The 25,222-nt window shown below is 36.9% G+C and overlaps 1 protein-coding gene across 2 annotated transcripts in view; it reads left to right on the top strand.

Annotated features, from left to right (window-relative positions):
- The window catches only part of LOC145771391 (uncharacterized), a 126,741-nt gene that overhangs the window by 55,300 nt on the left and 46,219 nt on the right, over window positions 1-25,222 (top strand). For both annotated transcript variants that reach the window (XM_082583154.1, XM_082583161.1), the window contains exons 3-6: window positions 3,327-3,392; window positions 17,067-17,214; window positions 17,501-17,635; window positions 24,260-24,342. In XM_082583154.1, coding sequence (XP_082439280.1) covers window positions 3,327-3,392; window positions 17,067-17,214; window positions 17,501-17,635; window positions 24,260-24,342 — 432 coding nt within the window. The remainder of the gene's footprint in view (window positions 1-3,326; window positions 3,393-17,066; window positions 17,215-17,500; window positions 17,636-24,259; window positions 24,343-25,222) is intronic.

Below are 25,222 nucleotides of genomic sequence, written 5' to 3'. Positions count from 1 at the left end.
TAATTCATTTGCTAAATCATTTTTATGACATCACAAATCTCAATCGCAAGACGCTGAAAGCAGCAGTTGTCGAAAATTTCAAATGCAATTTGCCAAAAAACTAGACCTGATGGAAGAAAACGGATAACAGTTTTGGATTCAGCATCAAAATGTACACTAAGAACCGTCAATACTTTAGTAACCTTAAAATTAACGCAGCACAGTGTTTTTGATCTAACGCTACAATTTTGATGAATTTTTTTGACAAGTGAAAAAGTAATCACCCTAATTATTACCAATTTTATATCAACAGATGTTCATAGTATCACTGTGTGGCAATGGATGAGCAACATCAAGCTTTGTGCTACTGTGAGATAGATACAGCACGGATGAAAGACATGCTAGATGGACAATTGGACATGCATGATTACATTTACTCTGCTTGTTTGTTAATATATGGCGCTGTTGAAACAAAATAAATTGACTTGACTTGCTAATTGCTATTGCCATGTTTGTTTCCAAGTTATCAATTCCGTTCAGTAAAAATAAAGTAAAAAAGATTTTTTTTAGGTTAAATTAAAATGGCCTTAGTAATATGTAAGTCTGCACCTAGTGAAAAATGCACTAAACTATGAAAAGCAATTCACTGTCCTAGTGTCCTGTTAAATCTACATAAAATCGCTCATTTTGTTGGTCCAAGAAATGTAGCCTATGTGATCAGATGAGCGTGAATTTACACAGCAGCCTATGTAGATTTGGTTGGTTGTGTAAAATCATGTGTATGCCATTTCTTTGAATGCAATATTTGAACTAGACAAAACATTATTTCATTCTCCAAGTATAAAAACCACCGCTTGTAATCATAGAACCTCAGGTTAATGAGAGAATACCATACAGTTAAATCGCCCGCAGTAAGAAATATTGCTCGATCAGCTTTTATGACGTAGGCCGTACAGTCGCACGCTTCGCTGCTCACGCAAATTCCCGTTTTGACAGCTCAGACAAAACCACGCGCGCAATGGTGGTCAGACCGCAATGGGGCAAAATTTTATTGAAAATCGTTTTATGGTAGCCTATTAAACACAAAGAACATGGAAAGTCGCCAAGTCAGGTTTTTCCTTTAATACCCCTTTAACAGTAAACACAATGTTAGTGTTCAGTTTCTATGCTTCTAACAAAGCAAAACATGAGGTAACTTAGGTTTTAACTTTGAAGAGTTACAGCTTCTGTACTTCTCCAGGTGTTCCTAAGAAGAAAAAAAAGTGAAAATGATAAAATATTCAATTCATATGTAACAATTTTTCCCAAAATTTGTGCAAAAACAGGTTTTTCTCAAATAACTCAAAAACTAAACATTTTAGGCAAATAGTTTCTTCACAAGTCTAATACAAATTTGCTTATTCTGCATTGATTGAGCTATAGCATGACCTTCTATCATGTTTACGAGCCGAGATATAGCAAAAGCGCCCCTAAAAATACATCCCGTACCCCCCAAAAACTTTAGTGGCCACGGGCCACCTCTAAACCTTGACCACTTTTTTTGAAACTTTACAGGAATCTTATACAGGTAAAACCTCACCACCAAAAAAAAGGTAGGCAAATTCTGAAAAGGTTAGGGCGGCTGTCACACCCTAATGTACCTGCAAGAAAACAACTACCGGTACTTCACATTTACTTCATTGTGAAACAATTACAACATAAACCACTTCATTTCCGTGGATATCAGAAGTTTAACACATGGAAACTGCCTATCCAGCTGATCCTTACAATTTCTCTTAATAAACAAAAGCCGTCACAGGTTTTAAGAATGACTGCACCAACTTGGTCTGCTCCGAAAAAAAAACTGTCTTCGAATCGGAAGCACTGTATGAGCTGCACCAAATTGTAACAGACCTTGTCAGGTCGACTGCGACAGACTATCCTGATCCCTATCTGACAATGCCTTGCAACCTAGTCTATAATTAAAATAGTCAAAATAAATTTGAGCTTCTGCCAATAGAAGATTTACTTCATTATAAATCTACACTATGACAAAGTACACTGAAAAATGTGTTGTTGTTAAACAAGAACAACTCTCTGAATCTACTAAATACATCAGTGGTTCCCAACCTTTTTAGGCTTACAACGCCCTTTAGAAAAAAATATTTGTGATATTTTGTGGCAGACAACCAATCTATTACCGTACCTCGAATGCAGCAGATTGTTGGAATGAACCTTAGCCGTTTCATACCAAACTGTTTAAAAATGGTATTTATTGCTCTCTACTGTACATGTACATGAATGTATTCAGATCTACAGTAATGCAGTGTGGAGAAAAGTAGGCAAGTTCACTTGTTATGCATGCCCTTGGGAAAGGCAATTAATGATAACACCTTCAGAAATCAACACAATAATAGTAAAATTTCAATTTTATCCTACTTGGGAATTGAATTCCACTTGCAACAACATTTTGATAAAAAAAAAAAAGGAAAAGAAGAAGACAAGTCAGTATACAATTTAATAGGCCTATAGCCTACTGCTCGTCCATTAGCAAACAAAGTGGGCAAAAACCTTTCCATGCGCAGCATTCATCCAGTGAACTACAATCGACAATTAGCACAACTTCTTTAGATTTGACACTACAAAGCCACAGCAATATAAGGGTGGTGCACTAAGGCAGTGCTTCTTACACTTTTTTAGTTTTGTTCACCTCTAGCATCTATCTCCAGATTTCATTCACCCTTGTCTCATGATATGATAAGACTATCTTGTCTATATATAACAGCACAAATTGACTTAGGTTGTTTCGATTTTTGTTAGCATCAAACAATTAGTTTAAAAAATCAAACAATAAAAAATATTGAAATTTATATAAAACAATTACAGGTAGTTTTGATTAAAAAATGAAAAACTTAGAATTGATTTTGTTTTGGAAATTCTCACCTGTTCACTGAACAGGTTGAACACCTGGAATATCCGGCCTGCTCGCAAGCTATCATCCATTTCTGACGGTTCACTCTTATTCACCCCTTTTGGTTGGTTCACCCCTGCAAAAATTTTATTCACCCTGGGGTGAACCATTCACCTGATTAAGAAGCACTGCCCTATGTGGTAGTTCATGGTCACAAATCCTTAGTGCAGTGCTTCTTAATCAGGTGAATGATTCACCCCAGAGTGAATAAAATTAAAAAATAAAATAAAATGAGACAAGGGTGAATGAAATCTGGAGATAGATGCTAGGGGTGAACAAAACTAAAAAAGTTTTGTAAAAGTAAAAAAGTAAAACACTGATCTAGATGATACTCTGCTACAGTTTTTTAAAACTTTATATTGATATCTGTCTAATTGAGTCTGGATTTCTTGTTCAGGTTTCCATCAAGAAGGACAGTAAAACATACACTGTTGCTGATGACTGCGTTAAAGGTCAATCAAAGGTTAGTTGCTACTTTTATTTTGCAGTTAGTATACACTGTACTAATATCAATGCCGCCAGGTTTGGAAAGAATTTTTTTATATTAGTTTTGTAGTTTATTTGACCAGGCATCATTCATTTGGTGAGTTGTGTTGACAGACTGAGGCATGTTGACTAGGGTTGGCTGAAGAGAAAAAATCTAAAAAAATGAACTATCTCTTAAAATCAAGCTTTGTAATTGTGGCGTAATATGTTTTCTTTATTTTAAAAAGCAAAGTATTTCATTGGCAAACGTTTTTTTTTTAAATTGATATAAGTTTGTTTCTCAGCAGCCAAGTGTGGCAAGAATTGACAGTGACAAACAGTGGGCTTCGCCCATGAGGCTGGGCTTGTTGGTATCGTATCACTAATTCATGCCACAGAGTTCCTGACCACTTTTTTCCCCAGTCAATTATTTTTTTACTTTTGCGGAAAGAAAACGACCAAACCAGGTGTTGCCAAGGATGTGCATTGTGCAGTGTGCACTGTTTAGAAGGAGCGATCTTGCTGGTGTCCGTGTAAGGCTGACTACTCACAATAGAACAGCGAGCATTGTGTTTGGTTCACCATACCAGTGTAGCCTCCATGCTAGCCATAAAGACTTTTCTAAAATTATATGTTTCTTAGCAATTGACTGTAGTCGAGTGTAGCGATGTTTGATAGTAATATATTGTTACGGTGAATCGGTTAGTTCCTGTTTTAAATCAGTGTGTAAAAGTTACTAATTCTGTACGGTATTGTTACTGAGTCATGAAAATAGTCAATATGAAGATATCCTGTACAAATGTACATTTTGTTGTGCAATGTACTTTGCACCTTTCACATTTTTCTATAAAGTTGTTGAAATATGTCTTAGGCTACCAAATGAAAGAATCCTAAGTTTTTGATCAATATGTATCTCAAACGAGTACATGACATCCTGTCGTGCCTGTCACTGGATATTGGACAATTGACCACGGCCGACCTCTTGCATGGACATCATCTCACCACTTGATGCGATATCCTTACTAATCCGATCAACGCTTCCTTATCATAGCATGCCCATGGCTTGTTTGACTTGACATTTGGTGATCTTGGACATCTGTTGATTTATTTTATCAAACAGCTACTAGTTTTAAGTTAAAAGTTTTAAGATTACTTTGCAGCTTCCAAAAAATATCAACAGATGTCCAAGGTTCAAGTCAATAACCCATGGGCATGCAATGATAAGGAAGCATTATTGATTGATTGGCGTTTATTTTTGTTGCAAGTATAAATACACACATTCAAAGCAAAGTCAAATAATACAAATGATCTCATAGAATGTGTGGATACTGCAACGGGTGGCTGCGAAGTGACCTGGAAGGTCTTCTAGTCAAGCAGGGGAGCAAGTCTTTTAGGCGCAGACAGTTAGGCCCCGGTCAAATAGGCGCGCACACTGTGGCGTCAGAATATTTAGGTGCGGAGCACTGTGGCGTCCGTTTATTTAGGTGCTATTCCTAGTTAGGGATGGGCAAAGTAGAATACCGAATATAGAATAACTGGTTGTGAAGCCTAACCGGTTTCAAAATGCATATGAAATCGGATAATTGAAACCGCTTTAACGATCAATTTCGTACCGCTCCGTTTGGTCGCAACGAATTCGCTGCAGCGAAAGTAAAATTGTTTATCGATTTAGTGCAATCTGGCATAGGAAAAACGTACGAATTTTGTTGTTTGCATTAAAGAGATCTTTCTTGTCAAAACTGCCACATCTGCTTCTTCAGAGAGATGTTTTTCAAGTGCAGGTTTAACTGCCACTAGTGTTGGGCAATATTTGAAAAAAAACGGTATGATATTTCAAAAAATACTCGATATTTCGATGCTTTTCGATATTTTTGTTCTAATTAAGAAAAGAGTTTCTCAGTCTTTGAAATTAGCGTCGGTAATAAAAATGCCGAGGCCACACGAGCGCTTGTAAGGTTAGGGTTAAGACATTCCTGCCGGTTGTTATGCCACAGCCATAGATTTGTTCCTTAGTCAACACCCTGATGGAGCTCTGCGAAAGAGGCGTGTGGATGGGTATCAAAGCACGAAAGCCGCAAAACGTGGATGCATATTTTTCGTTTTACATGTTTTGGTACAATTTTTTTTGTAATAAACGTTCAAAGCAATTGCCGAGGCAATTTCAACTTTTGCCGTTTGGCCTCGGCAACATTTTTGTAAGGGTTTGCAGTTACGAGTTAGGGCTGTGATAGTTAAAACATTGAACAAAATTGAAATAAATATCGTTTGAATATATTGAAAAGATAGCCTATCGTGCCGTATCGAAAATTTTAATTCGATATATTGCTCAACACTAACTGCCACCAAGATGAGATCCCGTTTGACTGGTGAACATTTAAAAAGCCTAAATTTGTTACACTGCAATAAACAATTTTGTGATGTTCATTGTTTTTGTAAAATCATTAAAATGTGTTTATGGTAAAAACGGTCAATTATTCTAGACTACCGGTAGATGTCTGTGTTCTATATTCGGTTTCAGTATTCTAGAATAGCTAATTAATTCTGTTTTGCCCATCCTTATTCCTAGTAAAGTCTGCAGATTGTATCAGCTTGGCAGGTAAGGCAATTCTTGCGAGTACGTGTGAGACAACATGAATACATCTCTATAGGGCATATGAACCCTGGCTACAAGTTGCAAGTATAATGGTGCGACTTTGCTCGTTATTAAACCTAGTCAGGGTTTTGACGGAAAACTAAGTTACTCTTTACTCAAGCCTACCACCCGCTTGAATATAGGCTACTTTATATTTTTTACTGATATTTAGTGTAGTTATTATTTGACTTTTAAACTAAAAGTGAACTCAGTCATGTTCGGAAACTTCATTAATAATTTATTGATAAAGCTTTCGTCCACGCAAACCTGAACTAACAACAAATAAATGCCGAACAAGCGCATAAAAAAACACAATATATTTTTCTGTTCAATATAACATTTTGTGTGAAAAGCATTACCCTACCTGCCAAGCTGATACAATCTGCAGACTTTACTAGGAATACCACCTAAATGAACAGGCGCCACAGTGCTCAGCACCTAAATATCCAGACGCCACAATGTGCGTGCCTACTTGACCAGCGCCTAACTGTCAGCACCTAAAAGACGTGGACCCTCAAGCAGCCACCCTCAACAAAAGAAAAGGTACCGTAATAAATTAAACATAAAAGAAGCAATCAAAGAAGCGAAGCAAAGGAATTGAAACATATAGTTGCTTGAATGAACACAATATACATCGGTTAATAAGAGATCTACAATCTATATAGGCCTGAAGCCATCAACATATTAGTAACACGATAGTAGACAATTTTTATATTCATTTTTAAATGAGTTAGGTGTGTTTTTTTCATTTCCAACGGGATTGAGTTCCAAATTTCCACACCTTTATATTTGTCAATTCCTTTCTGGTATTGCGAAAATGAACATTTTTGCCTTCTTAAAGTAATTAGAAATAGTACATGGCAGAGAATTGTTTTCATATTTATGCATTAATTTTGCAGTTTCGAGTTTGAACAAATCTTTTATTTTAAGAACATTTAGTTGTTTGAAATATGGAGTCACATGATCCGACAATCTACCTCCTGCAACGATTTTTATTGCTTTGTTTTGGAATGCTTGGAGTTTGTCGACATATGTCTTAAAAGTGGAATTCCATATTGTTATTGCGTATTGTATATGGAGATGCACAAGCGAGTGATCTAATTGAAGTTTGGTTTTCGGAGGAATGAAAGTGTCACAATCAATGTGCAAGGCCTCGCGTCGGGCTGCTTTGCGTCTTGACAGAATGTGCTGTTTTTATTATGGAATTTTGAGCGATGTGTTATTATCGGGTATTGACCTAAAGTAACCTCTGATGACGAAATCTGTATTATGTAACGTGTTTTCTACAACCTTCGGCCCTACGTGACATTCTTTAGACTTCTTTAAACTTGCTTGTTTATGCCGCTCAATGCTACGTGACCGACGATGAGTTCGTGTGATGCAACACTACGTAACCTTCTCGAAGTTACTAGACCGAACAAACCTTTTATAAAAAGTGGTGTAATTTGCGTAATGGATTATTATGATTATTATTATGAGTTGATTATGAGAGTTGTGTTATGAGTTGTGGATTGATAGTTGATGCAGAAATTATTGGTGATTGAGACTTGAAGTAATTGAATACAAGTAGATGAGAATTGGTGCTGATATAAATTGTGTTCGAATTTAGAGTTATTTGAGAAGCTGTTCGTTAAAGTTCTTCAAGAAGTCAGATTATCATTTCACTAGTAGAATTATTCGACATTTAATTGACTGCTTTTCGGTTTGACCCATTAAACTACGTCATTGAACCTTTCCAAGTCTTTTTCCTGGTAAGAGATAGAAAGAAATTGTGACATTCTGGGGGCTCGTCCGGGATGGAGGCACGGGTTCGAATCCCGCTCCTGTCACCAAGAATGTCACGATTTCTTTCTATCTCTTACCAGGAAAAAGACTTGGATAGGTTCAATGACATAGTTTAATGCAGTGTTTCTCAACCTTTTTTGGCCCAACGCCCCCTTCATGAACTAGCAAAATTTTACCGCCCCCCAACAAAAACGATTAGGCCTAATTACGAAAAACGAAAAAAAAATACTATTAATACTACAAAAGTGCTTAAATGCCAAGCAAAAAGTCAAGCAGAGTGAATTACATCAAATATTGGCTAGTTATCAGTCTCTAAAACCCTTACAGCCTGTTTTACCCTAAAAAGGGGGATCATCAGAAGGTCCTTATTCAAATAGAATTATATTTATATTAGAATAAGGACCTTTTGATGATGCCCCTTTTAGGGTGAAACAGGCTGTAACAATTTTAGAGATTATTAACTATATTTGTTGAAAAGCAAATATATATTTGCGAGCATGAAAACAATACAGGCCTACTGGTAGTCAGTGTGAACCTTGGGCTTGGTGAGAAAGTGCCAGTTTCTTCACATCTGGTGTAAAGCCAGTGAGGAACATTCGAAGATAACCTCTTATGGATATGTCAAGTGGGTTTTTCTGTTTGGTAGGTAGCAGAACAACACAGCTGAATCCCTTTTCCACCAGGTATGAGGTAGGAAATGCTACCACGAAGATACGAGATCTTTGACGAAATCGTTACGCTGGGCAGTAGCCTAGATGGTTTAAACCAGAATGCCCCCTAATAATCAAAACGCCCCCCCCCCCCCTTAAGCCTAGGTAATCATACCGCCCCCCTACAAAATCAAAACGCCCCCGGGGGGCGGTACCGCCCCCGTTGAGAACCACTGGTTTAATGGGTCAAACCGAAAAGCAGTCAATTAAACGTCGAATAATTCTACTAGTGAAATGATAATCTGACTTCTTGAAGAACTTTAACGAACGGCTTCTCAAATAACTCTAATTTCGAACACAATTTATATCAGCACCAATTCTCATCTACTTGTATTCAATTACTTCAAGTCTCAATCACCAATAATTTCTGCATCAACTACCAATCCACAACTCATAACACAACTCTCATAACCAACTCAATAATAATCATCATAATAATCCATTACGCAAATTACACCACTATTTATAAAAGGTTTGTTTGGTCTAGTAACTTCGAGAAGGTTACGTAGTGTTGCATCACACAAACTCATTGTCAGTCACGTAGCATTGAGCGGCATAAACAAGCAAGTTTAAAGAAGTCTAAAGAATGTCACGTAGGAGTAGAGGACTGTTACATAATACAGATTTCGTAATCAGAGGTCCATTCGTAAACAACCTTGTGACATCATGACAAACGATATTGGCAATTGTGAAAACAACAGAACGTTCCAGATACAGAATGATCTAGAATTACGTTGCAGAACAACGACTTCACAATTAGAGGTTACTACTGGTCATTGACCGATAATAACATACCGCTCAAGAATTTTATAATGAAAACAGCACATTCTGTCAAGACGCAAAGCAGGCCGACGCGAGGCCTTGCACATTGATTGTGACAGAAAGATTTCAATGTAGACAAAATGCCGACGGACCGAGCAAGTTTCGGTTTTAGATCATCGGTGTGGATTGTGGGGTTTAAACGAAAGTTGATGGTCAATAGTTACTCCAAGATATTTATTTAGCATTGTCAACTATTTCTAATTTATCATCGTTGTAGAGAACATGGATTTTATCAAGGTTGCTGTAGTGTTTTTTTGGCGGAATTACTAACAAATTTGATTTAGAAGCATTGATAGTTAACTTGTTGGCATTTATCCAGCTATTAATTTCAACTAGATCCGAATTGAGCTTGTTTTCTAACAGAGTTAAGTTTTCAGCTTTGACAATCAGACTCGTGTCATCGGCAAACAATTTTGGTATTGATGATAAGCTATTGGACAAATCATTCATATATAACAAGAAGAGCAATGGGCCTAGTGTAGATCCCTGCGGAACGCCATACTCAATAAACTGATGTGTGGAACAGTAGTTGTTAATCTCAACATATTGTTGACGGCCATTCAAATAGGATGAGACAAGGTCGTTTGCTACTCCCCGGATACCATAGTGATCAAGTTTGTGCAAGAGTTGCTTATGGCAAACAGTATCGAAAGCCTTTTTTAGATCCAAAAAAGCAAGCCCTGTAAAATCGTTGGTTTTCATGTGATCGTAGGAAGTGCTGAGTGCTGATGATATTGAGAGTGGCATGTGTTGAGCGATTAGCACGGAATCCATATTGCGTAGGAATGAGTACAGAATTTTTATCAATGAAACAGGAAATCCGTTTAAATATTAGCTTTTCGAATACTTTAGAGAAACACGATAACAACGAAATAGGTCGATAGTTAGTCACCTTTTGTTTGTTACCAGACTTATAAACTGGTATAACTTTGGCAATTTTTAGTTTGTCCGGAAAAGTTGCATATGTGAATGAATAGTTGATCAAAGCTGTCAAAGGAGGTGCGATAAATAATGCTTGATACAGGTCGGATAAAATATGGAGATATATTATCATAACCAGATGCTTTATTAGTATATATCTAAAAGACGTAATTCATTGTCTACTTCATTTTGATTCGTTGGTTCGAAATAGATGGAAGATTGGACTCGATTGTTCAGGTACTTGAGGTAATCATAATCATTACTAGGTTCAACGTTATCGACCAAGTATTTTCCCATTTTACAGAAATAGTTATTGAAGTTATCGGCTACAATTTTTGGCTGGGAGAGTTGTGTTCCTTCTACGTTAATAGTGCCAACAGTAGTTTGGGATGATTTTTTATTTGGTAACAGAGTCATTCCATTATATTTCAACAGATTTTCTTCAAAAAGTCAACCCGCCCCTCTTAGAATTTTTTTTTTTTAAATATGTTGATGTGCATGAAATTGTGAATGCAACAAAAAAAAAATTATGAAATTTGATCAACCGGTTTACTAAATATGCCATTTTGAAATTTGTTGATCACTTGGTGGCGCTGATGAGTTGCCAAACATAAAAATGTAATTTGCTGCGCCCCCTGATGATGAGAGGTGATCAAACATTCAATTTCACTATTTTTAAGGGTGAGGATTCCAAAAATGCAAGTGTTTTCTGTGTATTACTATCACAAAAAAAGTTATAGCAACTTCTATTGTTTTTGGGTGGTCGCAAAAAGATGCCCAAAGAGCCTTGTGGGAATCCACGTAGAGTGAAAAAATTTTTTTTGTAAGATAGTCAAAGAAGTCTTTTATTACAAAAAAGAAAAAAATTAGAGGTGTTTTTTGTTATTTTTTTTTTAATATCATTTTAAAGTAAAGTATGGTTTTCACAGAATTTGTCCATTTCCAAGCCTTACATTGTTGCTCTTGTGTCGTGTAATTATTGGCACACAAATTCATCCTGGGAGTCGTGACTGGTGTTGGTGTCACTCTTCGCGGTATCAACCTGGCTTGATGTTTCCTGCAATAGTCGAATTACATCTGTCTTGACTTTTTCGCAGTAACTTGCAGTGCGTCAGCATCATCCGTGGAAACGTAGTGCAGAAATTGTAGCCATGACGTCTTGAAGAAGGGATGAAGACATGATGCCATAACGCATTTCATGTCGTTGAAGCACTTGTTGAATCGTTTCTCCACCCCTTTAAGGACTTTCACTCTCAACTCCTCACAGGTCACAAGATCACTGATCTCGGTCAACTTCTTCACGCAAATTGTAATGGTTGGAAGCAAGACTCCGTAATACGCCTTGGACTCGCCCTGGAGAATGTCTAAAGCCTGGCAGATAGGCTTCATTAGTCATTACACGGAGATATTCGCTGAAGAAGTTGACGTCAGCTAGAAAAACCCGAAACTTTGCAACTAAACCGATTGTATAGCTGCTTGACCACGCCAGTCTTGCCAAAAAAACGAGTATTTTTTTCACTTTAAATTAAAAAGTAGCGGGTAGCAGGAGTGCAACTAAAAAAAAGTAGCGCCTCTTCCGCTACCGCTACTTTGGAAAAAAATAGCGCCGCTACTCTAACTAAAAAGTAGCGCCGCTACCGCTACTTTTACCACAAAAGTAGCGCGCTACTGCCCACCTCAATGTATCACAGTTAGATTGTTAAAATATTAGCCTAGTGTGAATTGACAGCGCAATGATCCAATTCTGTAACGTGCGAAGCGACTTTTTTCGCTCTGTCTGTGCTTGCTACTCACTCTCAAAAAAAGTTTCCCGCGCTTTCAAAAGTAGGCAGCAAATTGTTTGCTCTCCAGGCCCACATTTTAAAAAGTAGTCCACACAAGCCTAGGGCCTGGATACACTTCAAGTTTGACAAGATTGTAAAGAAAATTTAATTGCCGTCTTTTTAATACCAAAATTATAAAATTGGTTTAAGAATGTGTGAAGTTGCGACCATATGCATGTGAATGCTGGACAATAAGTAAAGATATGAAGAAAAGACTAGAGGCTGCTGAGATGTGGTTTCTCAGAAGGATGTTGAGGATATCTTGGACTGAAAAGAAGAGTAATGACGAAGTTATGAAATTGGCAAATGCAGAAAGGAGATTAATAACAACAGTTAGAAGGCGTCAGATGCAATTTGTAGGTCATATTCACAGACATGGAGATTTGGAAAAATTAGCTCTATTGGGGATGATACAGGGAAAAAGAAGCAGAGGTCGACAAAGATTAACTTATTTAAACAGCTTGAATCAATGGGCCACAAACACAACAGTCAAAACGAACGATTTTATACGAATGGCAAATGACAGAGAAGTTTGGAAGACCATGATCGCCAACGTCTGTATCAGATCAGGCACATAATCATCATCATCATTGGTATATACTAGCAAGTGACCACGGATGTGTACATTAGCGTTGGTTATGCTAGAGTAAGGGGCGGCACCACAGGTCTGGCTCCCTCATATTTTTTGTTACTGTTATTTAGAAAGCGTGTTAACAACTTTATCAGAAAACTGGAGGTTTTCTCCTGTTTGTGAATGCACAAGCTACTTTTGTTCAAATTCCTAAAAGTCAGTTTCACAAAATATCTTGTAGCAGACATGGCGAGTCAGATTGTGGATTGTCTATTTAACATTGAGGAACAAGCTTGTCTGGGATATTTGGTAAGATGTAGAGTAGGGTGGTATGATTCCCCCCTCATTTTGGAAATTTAACTTGTGCTGTTGAGAAATGGTGGGCTGGTGGCCATTCTAGGTCAAATTCAACCAAAAAAATATGGTGGTTATCGAACCCCCCTACCACCGCCTCATTCCCTTAAATTTGGTTTAATAAAATCGCTGTAAGGTCAAAAGCTAAACAAGATAATCACACAGTGTTTGTTGCTAAATTTATTGTAATTACTAGATTTATTTCAAATATGTAAAGAAAATAATGTTTCAAAAATTTTTTGCATATTTTATAGACAAACAGTGTAAGAAAAGCTACAGAAAGCAGGGACAAATAATGAAATTGAAACTTTACCATTGTGAATGAAGAAATATCAAAATTTAGCCACCGTGGTTCAACTTTCGGGGGTGTGCATTTGATCAATGTATGTTAACGATGGCTTTTCGTTCAGCAGCACCAAATTGTTGGAATAAAAATTAGAAAATTTGGTTAAAATAGAAAATCCTTGGGTGAGCGCTAGAATAATGCACTTTAAGGACAGACACATCAAACTCGTTGCAACAAGTTTGGATCGTGTTTGTGACTTCATTATAGCTATAACGCAAAACTGTTCAAGCTATTTATCAGGAGTGTGTGAAACTAAATTTACGAAAAATATTCCAACAAGTAATAAAAACTGATGAGCACTTCTTTCAAACTCTTTATTAATTTGTTTTGTGGTGATATTGTTGCTTGATTGTTCGACAAATTTAATCCTGAACAAACGACATTCACCTTGTGTTTAGCTTTTGCCATGTGACTTTCAAGTTGTTTGGTCAACGTTATTGAATCATAATAAAGCTAAACAGTGCGCAAAAGGATGGACGGCAATCGCGTCAGACTAACATGTCACACAAATATAGTATTATAATAGTTTATGTTGAGAAGGAGCAATCTTCGTGGTATCAGCACTACCTGACTACTTACTATAGAACAGCGAGCATTGTGTTTCGCTAACCATACTTGTGAAATGTGTAATGTGTATTGTGTAACCTCTACACTAGCCATCAAGATTTTTCCAAAAACAGGTGTTTCTCGGCAGTCGAGTGTAGCAAGACTTGACAACGATAAACACGTGTTTCACCCATGAGGCTGGGCTCATCAGTATCACACAATCAATTCATGCCACATATTTCTCAACCACTGCTTTTGTGAGTCAATTGAATCCTTACAAAATGTGTGGCATGAATTAGTGGTGTGATTCTGATAAGCCCAGCCTCATGGGCGAAACACGTGTCAATCGCCCTCAATTCCAGTTGCACTCGACTGCTGATAGACAGAATAGTTTATGCTAAATTTAAAATCGGAACTTTCACTTTTACTTTTAAAATTGGAGAGAATTGCTCTCACTCCCCTGAAATTAAATTGTTTTCATTAATAGTCTATGCCTATGGTATTACCGTATAATGAATTATTCCCCTTGTTGTTAAAATTGGCATATATTTCTGAAAGTATAAAAAGTTGTCTTATTTATATATATTGAAAAAACAGCTCACAGTTTTGCTACAGTATAAGTGTGACTTGAACAAACTTGCAACATATATGTAGACTTTAGTGATGCATTGAGCACAACGGGTCTGCTACTATTCGGCGAGTTCCCTATTTGGCGATTTTTTGAAAATCCAATGACTCCTTCTGTAAATCCAACGATTGAATATTATTCAATATTCAGACATTGAATCAATGTGAATACGAACTGTTAGGCTAATTGGGTTCTTTAACAAATTGAATGGCTTTTGTAAATGTTTCTCAGTTACAACCTATACCTGGTCAGCAAAACTTCACTTTTGTACACGATTTCAACGTCTGGCGACGTTAAAACGATGTAATTGCCTTTACATTACATTCAAAAGTTTTGTTGACATCAAAAATTCTTTGACTGTTTGGAGTTACAGCATCGTTTTGTGAAAAAGGTTGTTTTGATGTAAAATATATTTGAAATATCATATAAAATCAACAAATAGCTTATTTAAAAAATGAATGACATGACGAATTACATAAACATGACGCAAAGAAGGTGGCTGACGTAGGATACATGTCAATTTTATGTGAGCAAACGTTTTACTTTATTAGTTCAAACATTTTTCACTAAAGTTCATTTTAATTTATTGTTCTTTGTCGGAATGCAAAAGAAACGATATTGTGGAATAAAATACGAAATTCTCTAAATAAACAAAAGGCGTCGTTGGATTTAAAGAAGGCATCGTTAGATTTTCAAAAAATTGCCAAATAGGGAACTCGCCGAAAAAGGCTGTCGCCGAATAGGGAACTCGCCGAAACGGGCCTTTCCGGAGCATAACATGCTGGCCTGAAGCAAGATGATCCGACAAGAGAATGGCAGCTTGTCAATATTTACTGGATATAATCAATATTTTAACAAACAGTTGTTGGCAGTAACAGTAACATGGAAGCCCAGAGGACACTTTTGGACCTGTGGTGATTGTAAGGGCGTGGAATAACTATTCCAAAGGGCTTGGGAGTTTGAAGAAACCACCTTGTATTCATGGAATATGGTGCTTTTTATTCGAAGTGTCTAAATTTGGGGTCTGAGAGTTTTATTGGTACCTATTGAGTATTGAGTCTTATTTGTACCAGGTTCAAATTATCCTTTCAACGGCCCTCTTTGTTGGTACACTACTCTTCTCTTATCAAGTAGTGAGGCGATAGCCAAGCACTCTTATATTAAGAAGGTGCTTTGTGGCAATGCTTGCTTTAAGTCAAAATTCCAAAAGTAAGAAGTCAAAATAATCCATTTAAGTGTAAACTCTCTGGTAGATTTCAAATTTGGATATGTTTTGTATCCACCTGATATAATAGCCTATTAGTTTGTAAAATATTGAAGATGTTTGATTAACTTGATCCAATTTTCAATCTTTCATATGCATTTAAGACCAATGTCACAGCTAACATGTATAATAGTGTATTCTTGTATTACAGTAGAATTCGCCTATAACGGCACCTCTAGGGGATTTGCAAAAACTGACGTCATAGCCGAATTGACGTTATAGACGAACTACCGCAAACTATTCCACAACTGTCTTTTGATTAAAGAAAGAGGTGTATAATCTAATTAGGGTTACTGAGTACCACCAAACTGACAAAAGGCACGCAGAAAATACAGTAAACAAAGAAATTGTTTAAAAAAATAACCTACCGGTAGCCTACAGCGAAAGGTACAAGAAATTTGCGCTAAACAGCTCGTTGCATACAGTAGTAGAGAAGTTTATTGTTTATTAGCAAAAAAGGCATTGATCTTGAGCTGTTTCGGTTTTGACACGATTTTGACACAGCGCTGTAGAGCTGCTTTTTACACGTGATAGTTTTTCACGCGGGAAAAAAAAAGTTAATTAGTTTATACAGTAAGTTACTGCACGTACAACTGTTGCTTTGAGTTGTTTAAAGGTCAGCTGTAGAGCTGCTTTTTACACGTGATAGTTTTTCACGCGGAAAAAAAGTTAATTCAGTCCCTGCTGAGAACGACGTAGCAAAATAAAGGGAAGAAATTTTGCAAGCAGCAGCGCTAACTGGATTAAAAGACTGACCGTTCGTGGTGAAGGTGATGGCTTAAAGTGACGTTATAAACGAACAAAAGGCGTCTGGGGACCAATAAAGAGTGCTGTTACATGCGAATTGACGTTATAGGCGATGCTGTTGTAGCCGAACTACAATGTATGTAAAAGATAGGAATTCTGCCGGGACCGAGCGAAATGTGACGTAATAGGCGAATTGACGTTATAAACGAAGCCGTTATAGGCGAATTCTACTGTACTACAATACCACAATGATACATAAATTTAGATTTACCCAAGGTCATGAACTTGACCATAACCACGCACACACACTTGCGGTTTTGAGCCAGAGCCCCTATCATCGGCCCTGAGTAAGAGTTGAAAAACATGGCCAGAGTTTGGCTGAAAGTTGTTCCATCGCTAGCGGGCTTATTGCAAATGCGATGTGATGCAATGTTGAGATCACCAATTGACATTACGGTCTTCAGATAAAACAAGAGCAATTGCACATTTCCTTGAGTCTTGTACTCTTGTTTGTATACTGCAGGTTGGCTCAATAGTGGAAGTACAAGTTCCTGAGTTGAATGGTTGGCATGATGCTGTCATTATCGGAGTGAAGGATAAAAGTGTTTATACGGTTGAATTTGATGATGGTGACGAACGTACACTTTCTCGAGGATCTCTGTGTTTACAGGGTGAAGCTTAAGTATCCATGCTATAAGACAAAGTTAATCATAGATGATAATATTCTGCTGGGATGCTGGATTTTTTCGCACAATTTGAAGCAAACATAGCAAGTAGTAACATTGCTTTAAAGTTTGAGTTTGGTTGGATGAAACAAGTGTTATTTGCAGTAGTCTGTAGTAAGTTTTATTTTAATGATACCCTCTTACTGCTTGATTTAAATAAAATTTTACTTGCAAGAATAAAAAACTTAGGTTACAGCCGGCTAGTCTTGCTGACACATATATCTGTTTCCAGGTGTACGTCACTTCGCGGAAGGAGATACACTGGATCATCTCCCGTTAACTGACCCCGAGAATTTTGGAACCCCTGTTTTAAATTGGAAGAGAAAGGCAAAAAAGAAGCAACTTCAAACCCCTGATGCTGAAGGTGGTAGGTACCAGAAATGTTCGCAAGATCATTGAAAATTTAACAGGCTTAGGAACAGATCTTGATTTTTGCGGAAAAGCAGGATAAGGACAAGATTCAACAGTTTTTGCAGCAGATCAAAGGTTGCAAACAGCAAATAAAATTATTCACTAACTTTGTAACTTACCAGATTAGAAAAACAAAACATTGTCTTCAAATTTACATGTGCTCATCTGGAAACACTATTTTTTTAATCTGGCAATGCTATTTTTCTAAGAAAATAAATCAATAGCTTTTTTTCCTTGGTCTGAACCTTAAAACATTTGACCAGGCTAACACACACAATAGTATTTCAATAAGATAAATTTATGTTATGGAACCGGTTTTCTTCCATTAGGAATCGTCAGCATAACTGAGTCGAAATAAAAATTAGCCTACATCAATAGATGTCAGCACAACTGAGTCGAAATAAGAATTAGCCTACAATATCAATAGATGTCAGCATAAATGGACCAAAAACAAACGAAAAATTACAAATTAATTAAATAAATAAAACTGTTCATGACCTCCAATCCTTCATATTCATTTCTTTATTTCTGCCTTTTCTTCTCTTCATAGTTTAAGCAAAACGCAACTATCGAATATTGTAATTTCAATTTGACTTAGCTTGAGCAAGTATAATGGCAAACACTTGAAAATTCAAATAAAATTTACTAAGCAGAGGATTATAGAAATACTATGTCGGTGAAATCTAGAATAAATGCTTCTATTACATCATCAAGCTAAACTTGCAATTGTGCAAAAATTTAAAGCAATCAATGTGGCAGAATAGGTGACAAGGTTAGGAAAAACTAGAAAAACCATATCTATGATCAAAAATGGGAAAAACCAACTGAAAAAGGTGATCTGGTACTATGACACTTCCTCAAATGGGCGATCTACCTAATACAGAAAGCAATATCACTAAGAAAATAAATCAATAGCTTTTTTTCCTTGGTCTGAACCTTAAAACATAATGATTTCTAATGGAAGAAAACCGGTTCCATAACATAAATTTATCTTATTGAAATACTATTGTGTGTGTTAGCCTGGTCAAATGTCGCCAGTTTTGTGCTAGTTGATTTTGGTTTCATCACATTTCAAATTAACTGCTAAATAAATACTATTTCTAGCTAAAAACTTTATTTTTTGACTGTGATTTGTGCAAACTTTTAAATTTTAGGCTTGTTTCGATTTATAAATTATTGGGCTACTTTTCAGTGGCAATTGGACTGTTGGTAATATAAATAACGTCTAACACCTTGGTTGTGTGACAGGTTTCAATGAAGGTCGCCATATTGGCGATTTAATGCCAAGTTCAATAAATTTAGTGTTTTTTTATGCGTTTGGCAGTTAATTTTTGCTTGGCACGTTAGCATTTTTTGGAATTGTTTATCTATTTTTCAGTATTTATGTATAAAAAAAATCAGTTGAAATGTCAAACTCTCTTCCCTAATCCTGAATGCTTTAAATTCATAATCTTGTTACATATTGGGCTGATTTGGCAACAGCATCCTTTGCTCATGCCCTGCTGATATTCTTTGTAAGCCCTGTTGGTTGTTATGAGGCATGAAGCAAGATTACTGACTGTTATAGTGAAGATAGGCGACATACCAAAACAACAAATGTTTACTTATTTCAGCAAAACTTTTAAAAATAGTATGTTCACTATGTTGAGTCGATAATGATGCATAGTCCTACAAAAGCCAGCTGGTCTTGGATCATATTTACCGGTGTTGATGTATAGCCTTTTGTTACCAACAAATGTTTCTCGATTTTCGAGTTTAGCAATAATAGACAAGGATAGACACATTCTAGGCAAAACATGTGTCATTAGCTCTAAATTTTGAGTGCACTTAACCACCAAGAAACATTTGTAGATTGGAAAAGTCTTAGTGGCTATTGTGGAGGCAATAACAATATTGTTAAGACAACACATTAGCCACAAAGATGCTGTATTGTAGTGATCATGATCACATGCGCCGACTTCCAGGGGGCCGGCGCCCCCCATAAAATTATAGCTGAGGGGCACTAGAAATGGCTAATAGTGGTGTTTCAAAGATAAAATACTTTGCAAAAAAGATTTAGCTCATTTAAACGGACTTAAACAATGCCGAAAGCGAAAAACAGCCTACGTTGCTCTTGCTCGCAAAACAGCAGCTGATTGCATGGCTTTCTCTAGAACGTGAATTACCAGGCCTACTGAGATGCGCACGCTCAGTCGCTCACAGTCACACACTGCTGATCTTCCCGCGCGTGAGGAGCAACGTCAAAGCCAAAACGCGTGGTAGCAAAAATGCAAATGCGAAATTGAATGTTTATTCTCATTTCACAAGTTATCCAAACGTCCGTTAGATTTTCTGTGACTTCAAACATGAAATCGATTTTAACAAACTTTATCGAGTTGAAACTATGACACAACGAACAATTACGTGAATACAGCAGAAAAAATGCATTTTTCCAAACCGTCATCCGTGTTTTGCTTCAATAAGCAGTAAGCACTGTATTGATGTATATATTGTGAAAATATATACATTTGAGCACTTTACTGGGGGCACCTTGCTATGCATTGCGCAAAGCTCACTGCTTGCAGTACTTTGGCAAGGTACTATTTTTGGCAGTAGTAGTACTACTTTTGGTGCTTACGTACCACAAATAGGAAAATGTCACATGGAGGTATATACCTTCATGGCCATTCCGGTGTAAACACTGCACTGACGAGACCGGAAAATCGAAACGATCTGCACTGTCTGCAGTTACATCTCATCTCTATACACTCCCGCACAATCGTATATACTCGAAATAGGTTGATCTCGTGTATAAGTCGAAGCCCTACTTTTGAGCTGAAAATCGGTGATATTTCCTTCTCATGTGTATAAGTCAAATAACTTATTCCCGATGCTACCATTCGATGGTTCATCTAAATTCTAAGTATTGGTATTGACATACCGGTACAGTCTTCGAAATTAGCCTCGGCAATCGGCAATTGCCGAGGTGATTGCCGAGGCAGATGCATGAATGGCACATTAGCCTCGGCAATAAAAATGCCGAGGCCACACGAGCGCTTGTAAGGACCACAAGATTACAAAAATAACCCTAATTTTCTTAGACCACACCAGACTAGGAGGTTGATTCAATCTTACTATTGCTTGATGTTTTTATTTGGGTTACTTTCTACTTCGCCGGCGCTTAGACACGTGCCCAGCTGGGAAAACTGAATCTTTCATAGAAATATCACCCTATTTGCATTGATTCAACGCCAGTAGACGTCAAATTATTGTAAGCATTTACTCCTTATCGCGCTTCGCCTTCCGTTATCTCGTCCAGCTGTATCAGAAACAATCGCGTCGCTTTCACAACGAACCACACAACATCAACAGATGTCGAATACATGTAAGTAATAGGTTAACGCATTAACCTTTAGAGTGAGCTTTGTTAATTGCGGTTTGTGATAGATGTCTGGTTCATGGACTTCTAAATATACTACTATTTAGAAGTCCATGTCTGGTTGCATAACAACAACAGGTGCAATTTTATGCGCTAACAATGCTCATGTGAATTATAAAAAAAGTTGGCAACCTTATAAATACTGGTTTAATTGTTACGCAAAAGTTATTGTTTCATCGAATGCTTGTTCTTTACCAGTGTCATTGCCAATATAAATTATGGTAAAGGAAGATACAGTTAAAAAGTGGAATTTACCTGCTATAGGTTATGAAACAGAGGGGACCGAAGGAAAAGTTAGTGTAGTATTTTGCAAAATTTGTAAAGAATTTTATGACGGAAACAAATCGGAATTAGAAAAGCTACGGGGCCCAGTTAAAAAAGTAGTACAAAATTTGCAGCAACGGGACCAACTCATGAAAAAGTTCCAAATGGCCCATTTCTTGGCTTTGAACAATAAATCTTTCAAATTTACAAAGAACTATAAAAATTTGAAAAAAACGTTTTTAATGCTGACTTGAGAATTGGATACTCTACTGATAAGGTTTGTGGAGAAATGATTCATTTTTTATCCAACGCATTAATGCAAGACGAGGTTGCTGTGCCTTTAAACAGTAAAAGCAAGCAATACTTCAGTATTTTGTACGATGGGTCGTCAAATGTCAAAACTATGGACGAAAAGAAATTTTCGTCATTAAGACGTGTTCTTTGGGAAAACCTACCTGTCACGTGCTATCTGTCGAGGAACCAGAGGACCGTAATGCGAAAGGTTTGAAGGATGCATTCGACGAAGCGTAGTGAAGGGGTACTTCGAATTTCCGAAAAACAGCCGACTGATAGGCATTGGGTCCGATAGAGCCAGCGTGAACAAGGCCGCGTTCAACTTGCAAAAGGCAGAAGTAGGCGATCATTTGCTTTTAATGTTATGCATTGACGAGACAACCTCATCCTCCGATGCAGCATCTGATGATTCCGATTCTGACTAGTTCTTTATCAAACAGTATTTGTGTTGCTCGCAGTATTCCAATTGTGCTGAAATTATGTTAGTGTAAACGTAAATCGAGGCAATCTTCTCGCAGGGAGCTATTAATTTGTTACCGGCACCTGGTTAAGGAATTAACGCTAGTTTATGATAATTCAACGTCGCTAGATGTCGAATTAATGTAAAACTAATGTAAATTTCTTATTGGGCGTTGTTGTTACGCAATACGTAAATACAACCGGTCGGGAAAATTAAATCGATTTGTGCTGACTCGAACGTTGAATCAACCCAAAATTAACATATTCCCCCTCCCCCCCCCCCGTGAGTTATTTAACATGAATTATTGTAACAGCGTGCGTATCGCGTTGCTCGCTTTATCGCTACTTTTGGTATTATTACATCACAACAAATCAAACAATGCGGTCTTGATAGACTACTTTAGTATATTTTTCGCTTCTCGTTTTACATGTTGTGGTAGCCTACAATTTTTTCGTAATAAACGTTCACAGCAATTGCCGAGGCAATTTCAACTTTTGCCATTTGGCCTCGGCAACGTTTTTGCCGAAGTAAAAATATGCTAATTTCGAAGACTGCCGGTACTGTGAGGTAATTTCAAAGTAGAGCGGAGAGTAACTTACGCTGCTGGAATACTCACGTACGTAACTATTCACGGCAATAATAAGTAAACCAGCTAAATTAGACGCGCTGTTTTCAACGAGATCTTCCTGCCATGAGATTAATCATGATTCAATAGAACGCATTGTTTTGTTCGCAATGTGTGAGAATTAAATCGAAAACCGATAAAAGAAAAGGTGTTTAATGGTCTTGGTCGCAGATATTGCCTGCATTAACGACGTCTCTTACCGCTTTTATCACCAAGCCAACCTTACATCATTGTTTTATGCGGCCGATAAGGTTTAACATCGACTTCAACGATCATGGAATGTTACGTAATAAGAACGATTATATCCACAGGCAAAAATAAAAAATTTAATCTCTTAAAACAGCTCTTTGTGCTGTTTTGTCTCGTGAGCTTTGCATATTGCTCAAGAAGTGCATAAAGTTTAGAATTGACAAGAAATCATTAAATTCAAAAGTTTTACTTTGGCCATTTCACAATCCGTAATCTACGTCGGCAATGATTTTGCCGCAGCAAAATTGCGTTCACTTGGAAAACTGCCGCGCTGGAGACAACAGCTTGTTCCGTGTATAAGTCAAACCTGTTATTTTGAGGTGAAAATCACTTGCGAACATCTCGACCGATATTGGAGTATATACGGTATTCGATAAAAGACTATAAAGACTTTCGATAAAACACTTCGCTGTTATGTTATTAACACTTTGAAGGTAAGTAATTAGCAAAATGAGGTTAATAGAACTGATAGCGGGTTTCCACTCTGCTTGAGATCATGATTTTGCGTTTTATTTCGATAACTTTTCACTGTCTTGATCGTTGTTATTTACTCGCACGAAAAGGAAATGAATCGGCTTGTTTTCCAACTGTTCCAATTATGAGCTAACAATATCAAAATTTTTACGACTAGGCGTACTGCATGCGTAAAACTAATTCTTTCAAGCAGCGGTTCTAATAAATTCGGTTTGCGACCTAGGTGTCAATATAAGCAAGACAGTAAGCTTAATCAAAGACCATTTTAATTGAGTAAAATAGCGTTATGGTTATGACGTCACCACCTTTCTCGCCCCCCCAAGGTTTTTGAAAAGTCGGCGCCTATGATCATGATACTCAGCCTTGTATAGTACCGGTATTTTTGCATCGACGCAAAAATTCAACAACATCATGTGACAATGATACTTTTTTGTTGATTGACTACTTTAAAATAACATTGGCAGGCAACCCTGCATAGTATTATTGCAGTTGAAAGTCAATTTTAAGAATTAATTGCAGATTTTGACAATTGAGACGTTGCTGCCCTAATTTGCGTGTATCTGTTGAAAGTGCTGACAATTTGCTATTCCTTCAAGGCCCCAAGGGTTTCTATGCACAATCTCAAAAGTAGAAGTATTCAACCATTTGGTTGACTGTTTCACCTTTGATATTCCATTAAACTGTGTCACCAATCTATCCAAAGTTTCTTTACTTGTAAGAGATAGGGAGAATTTTGACAAGTATAATTATGAATTAAACAAAATAAAGTTTAAAACAATCATCATATTGCTTTCAGAGCCGGACAGTGATGATGAAAAGATTTCAGAGGTTGAGTCATCCAATAAAAGAAAGATCACTGCAAGCAAAAGCGAACCAAAAGTGGGTTTTAAACTAAAGATGATGTTTAAGAAGTTTGTAGCAATCCGACATGTCCACCTGGAGCAATGCATACTGCATTATATCTCTGTTACAATTGTAATTCATTACAATTCATTATATCCTCTGTCTTCTTGAGCAGCATGTCTTTTACATTTAATGACGAGATATGTTGTTTTAAAAGTCTTTGTTTCAAACATAAATTTAATATGTAAAGAAATTAGATGAGCAGAGCAAATTGGATATGCTGAAACAGTGTTCCCTCTAAGAATTTTTTTACACTGAGAAAAAGATTTTTTTCTTATGTATAAATATTTTAAGACTGCATGTGTAGAGGTAGAAGAGACTTGCAAAGTTAGCCCTTTCATTAATTTTTTTTTTAAGTGAAGGATATATATTTTTCTTACCGAAATGTAAGACTTACTGCTTATCAAATATTATTTCGTCACTGGATTAATGTCATAATGACATCATAATCTATTTACAAAATACATTTATTGAGTTCCATTAAGGATATGGGATCTCCTGACTACGAAGCAGCAAGCCAGCTATTCTCCATCAAATATCAGTTCACTATTTTTTTGCTGTGGCCTGTGGTGGGCCGCACTAATAAAATTTTATGTAAGTTGACTCTTATGCTAGAAAAGAACGCATATCGTACACAGTATCCAGCGTTACATGTTGTTAATATTTATCTTAGAATACCGCAGCAACAAAATTAGTCAAACAACGCTACTGCCAGGCCAAGCTCCTCAACACTTTTGACTTCTTTAACATTGCCTAATAAACGAGGCCATTTGTTTTGCACACTGAGGCTATAGCGAGGCAAGTGGTTTCATCAGAATATTCATCGCCAAGCAAGAGTGGTGTTGTCACTTCGCTT

This window comes from Aplidium turbinatum, chromosome 1 (genome assembly GCF_918807975.1).
Source record: "Aplidium turbinatum chromosome 1, kaAplTurb1.1, whole genome shotgun sequence".
NCBI lineage: Eukaryota > Metazoa > Chordata > Ascidiacea > Aplousobranchia > Polyclinidae > Aplidium > Aplidium turbinatum.
The sequence above is the reverse complement of the archived record's forward strand: the minus strand, read 5'-3'. Positions and strand labels throughout refer to the sequence as shown.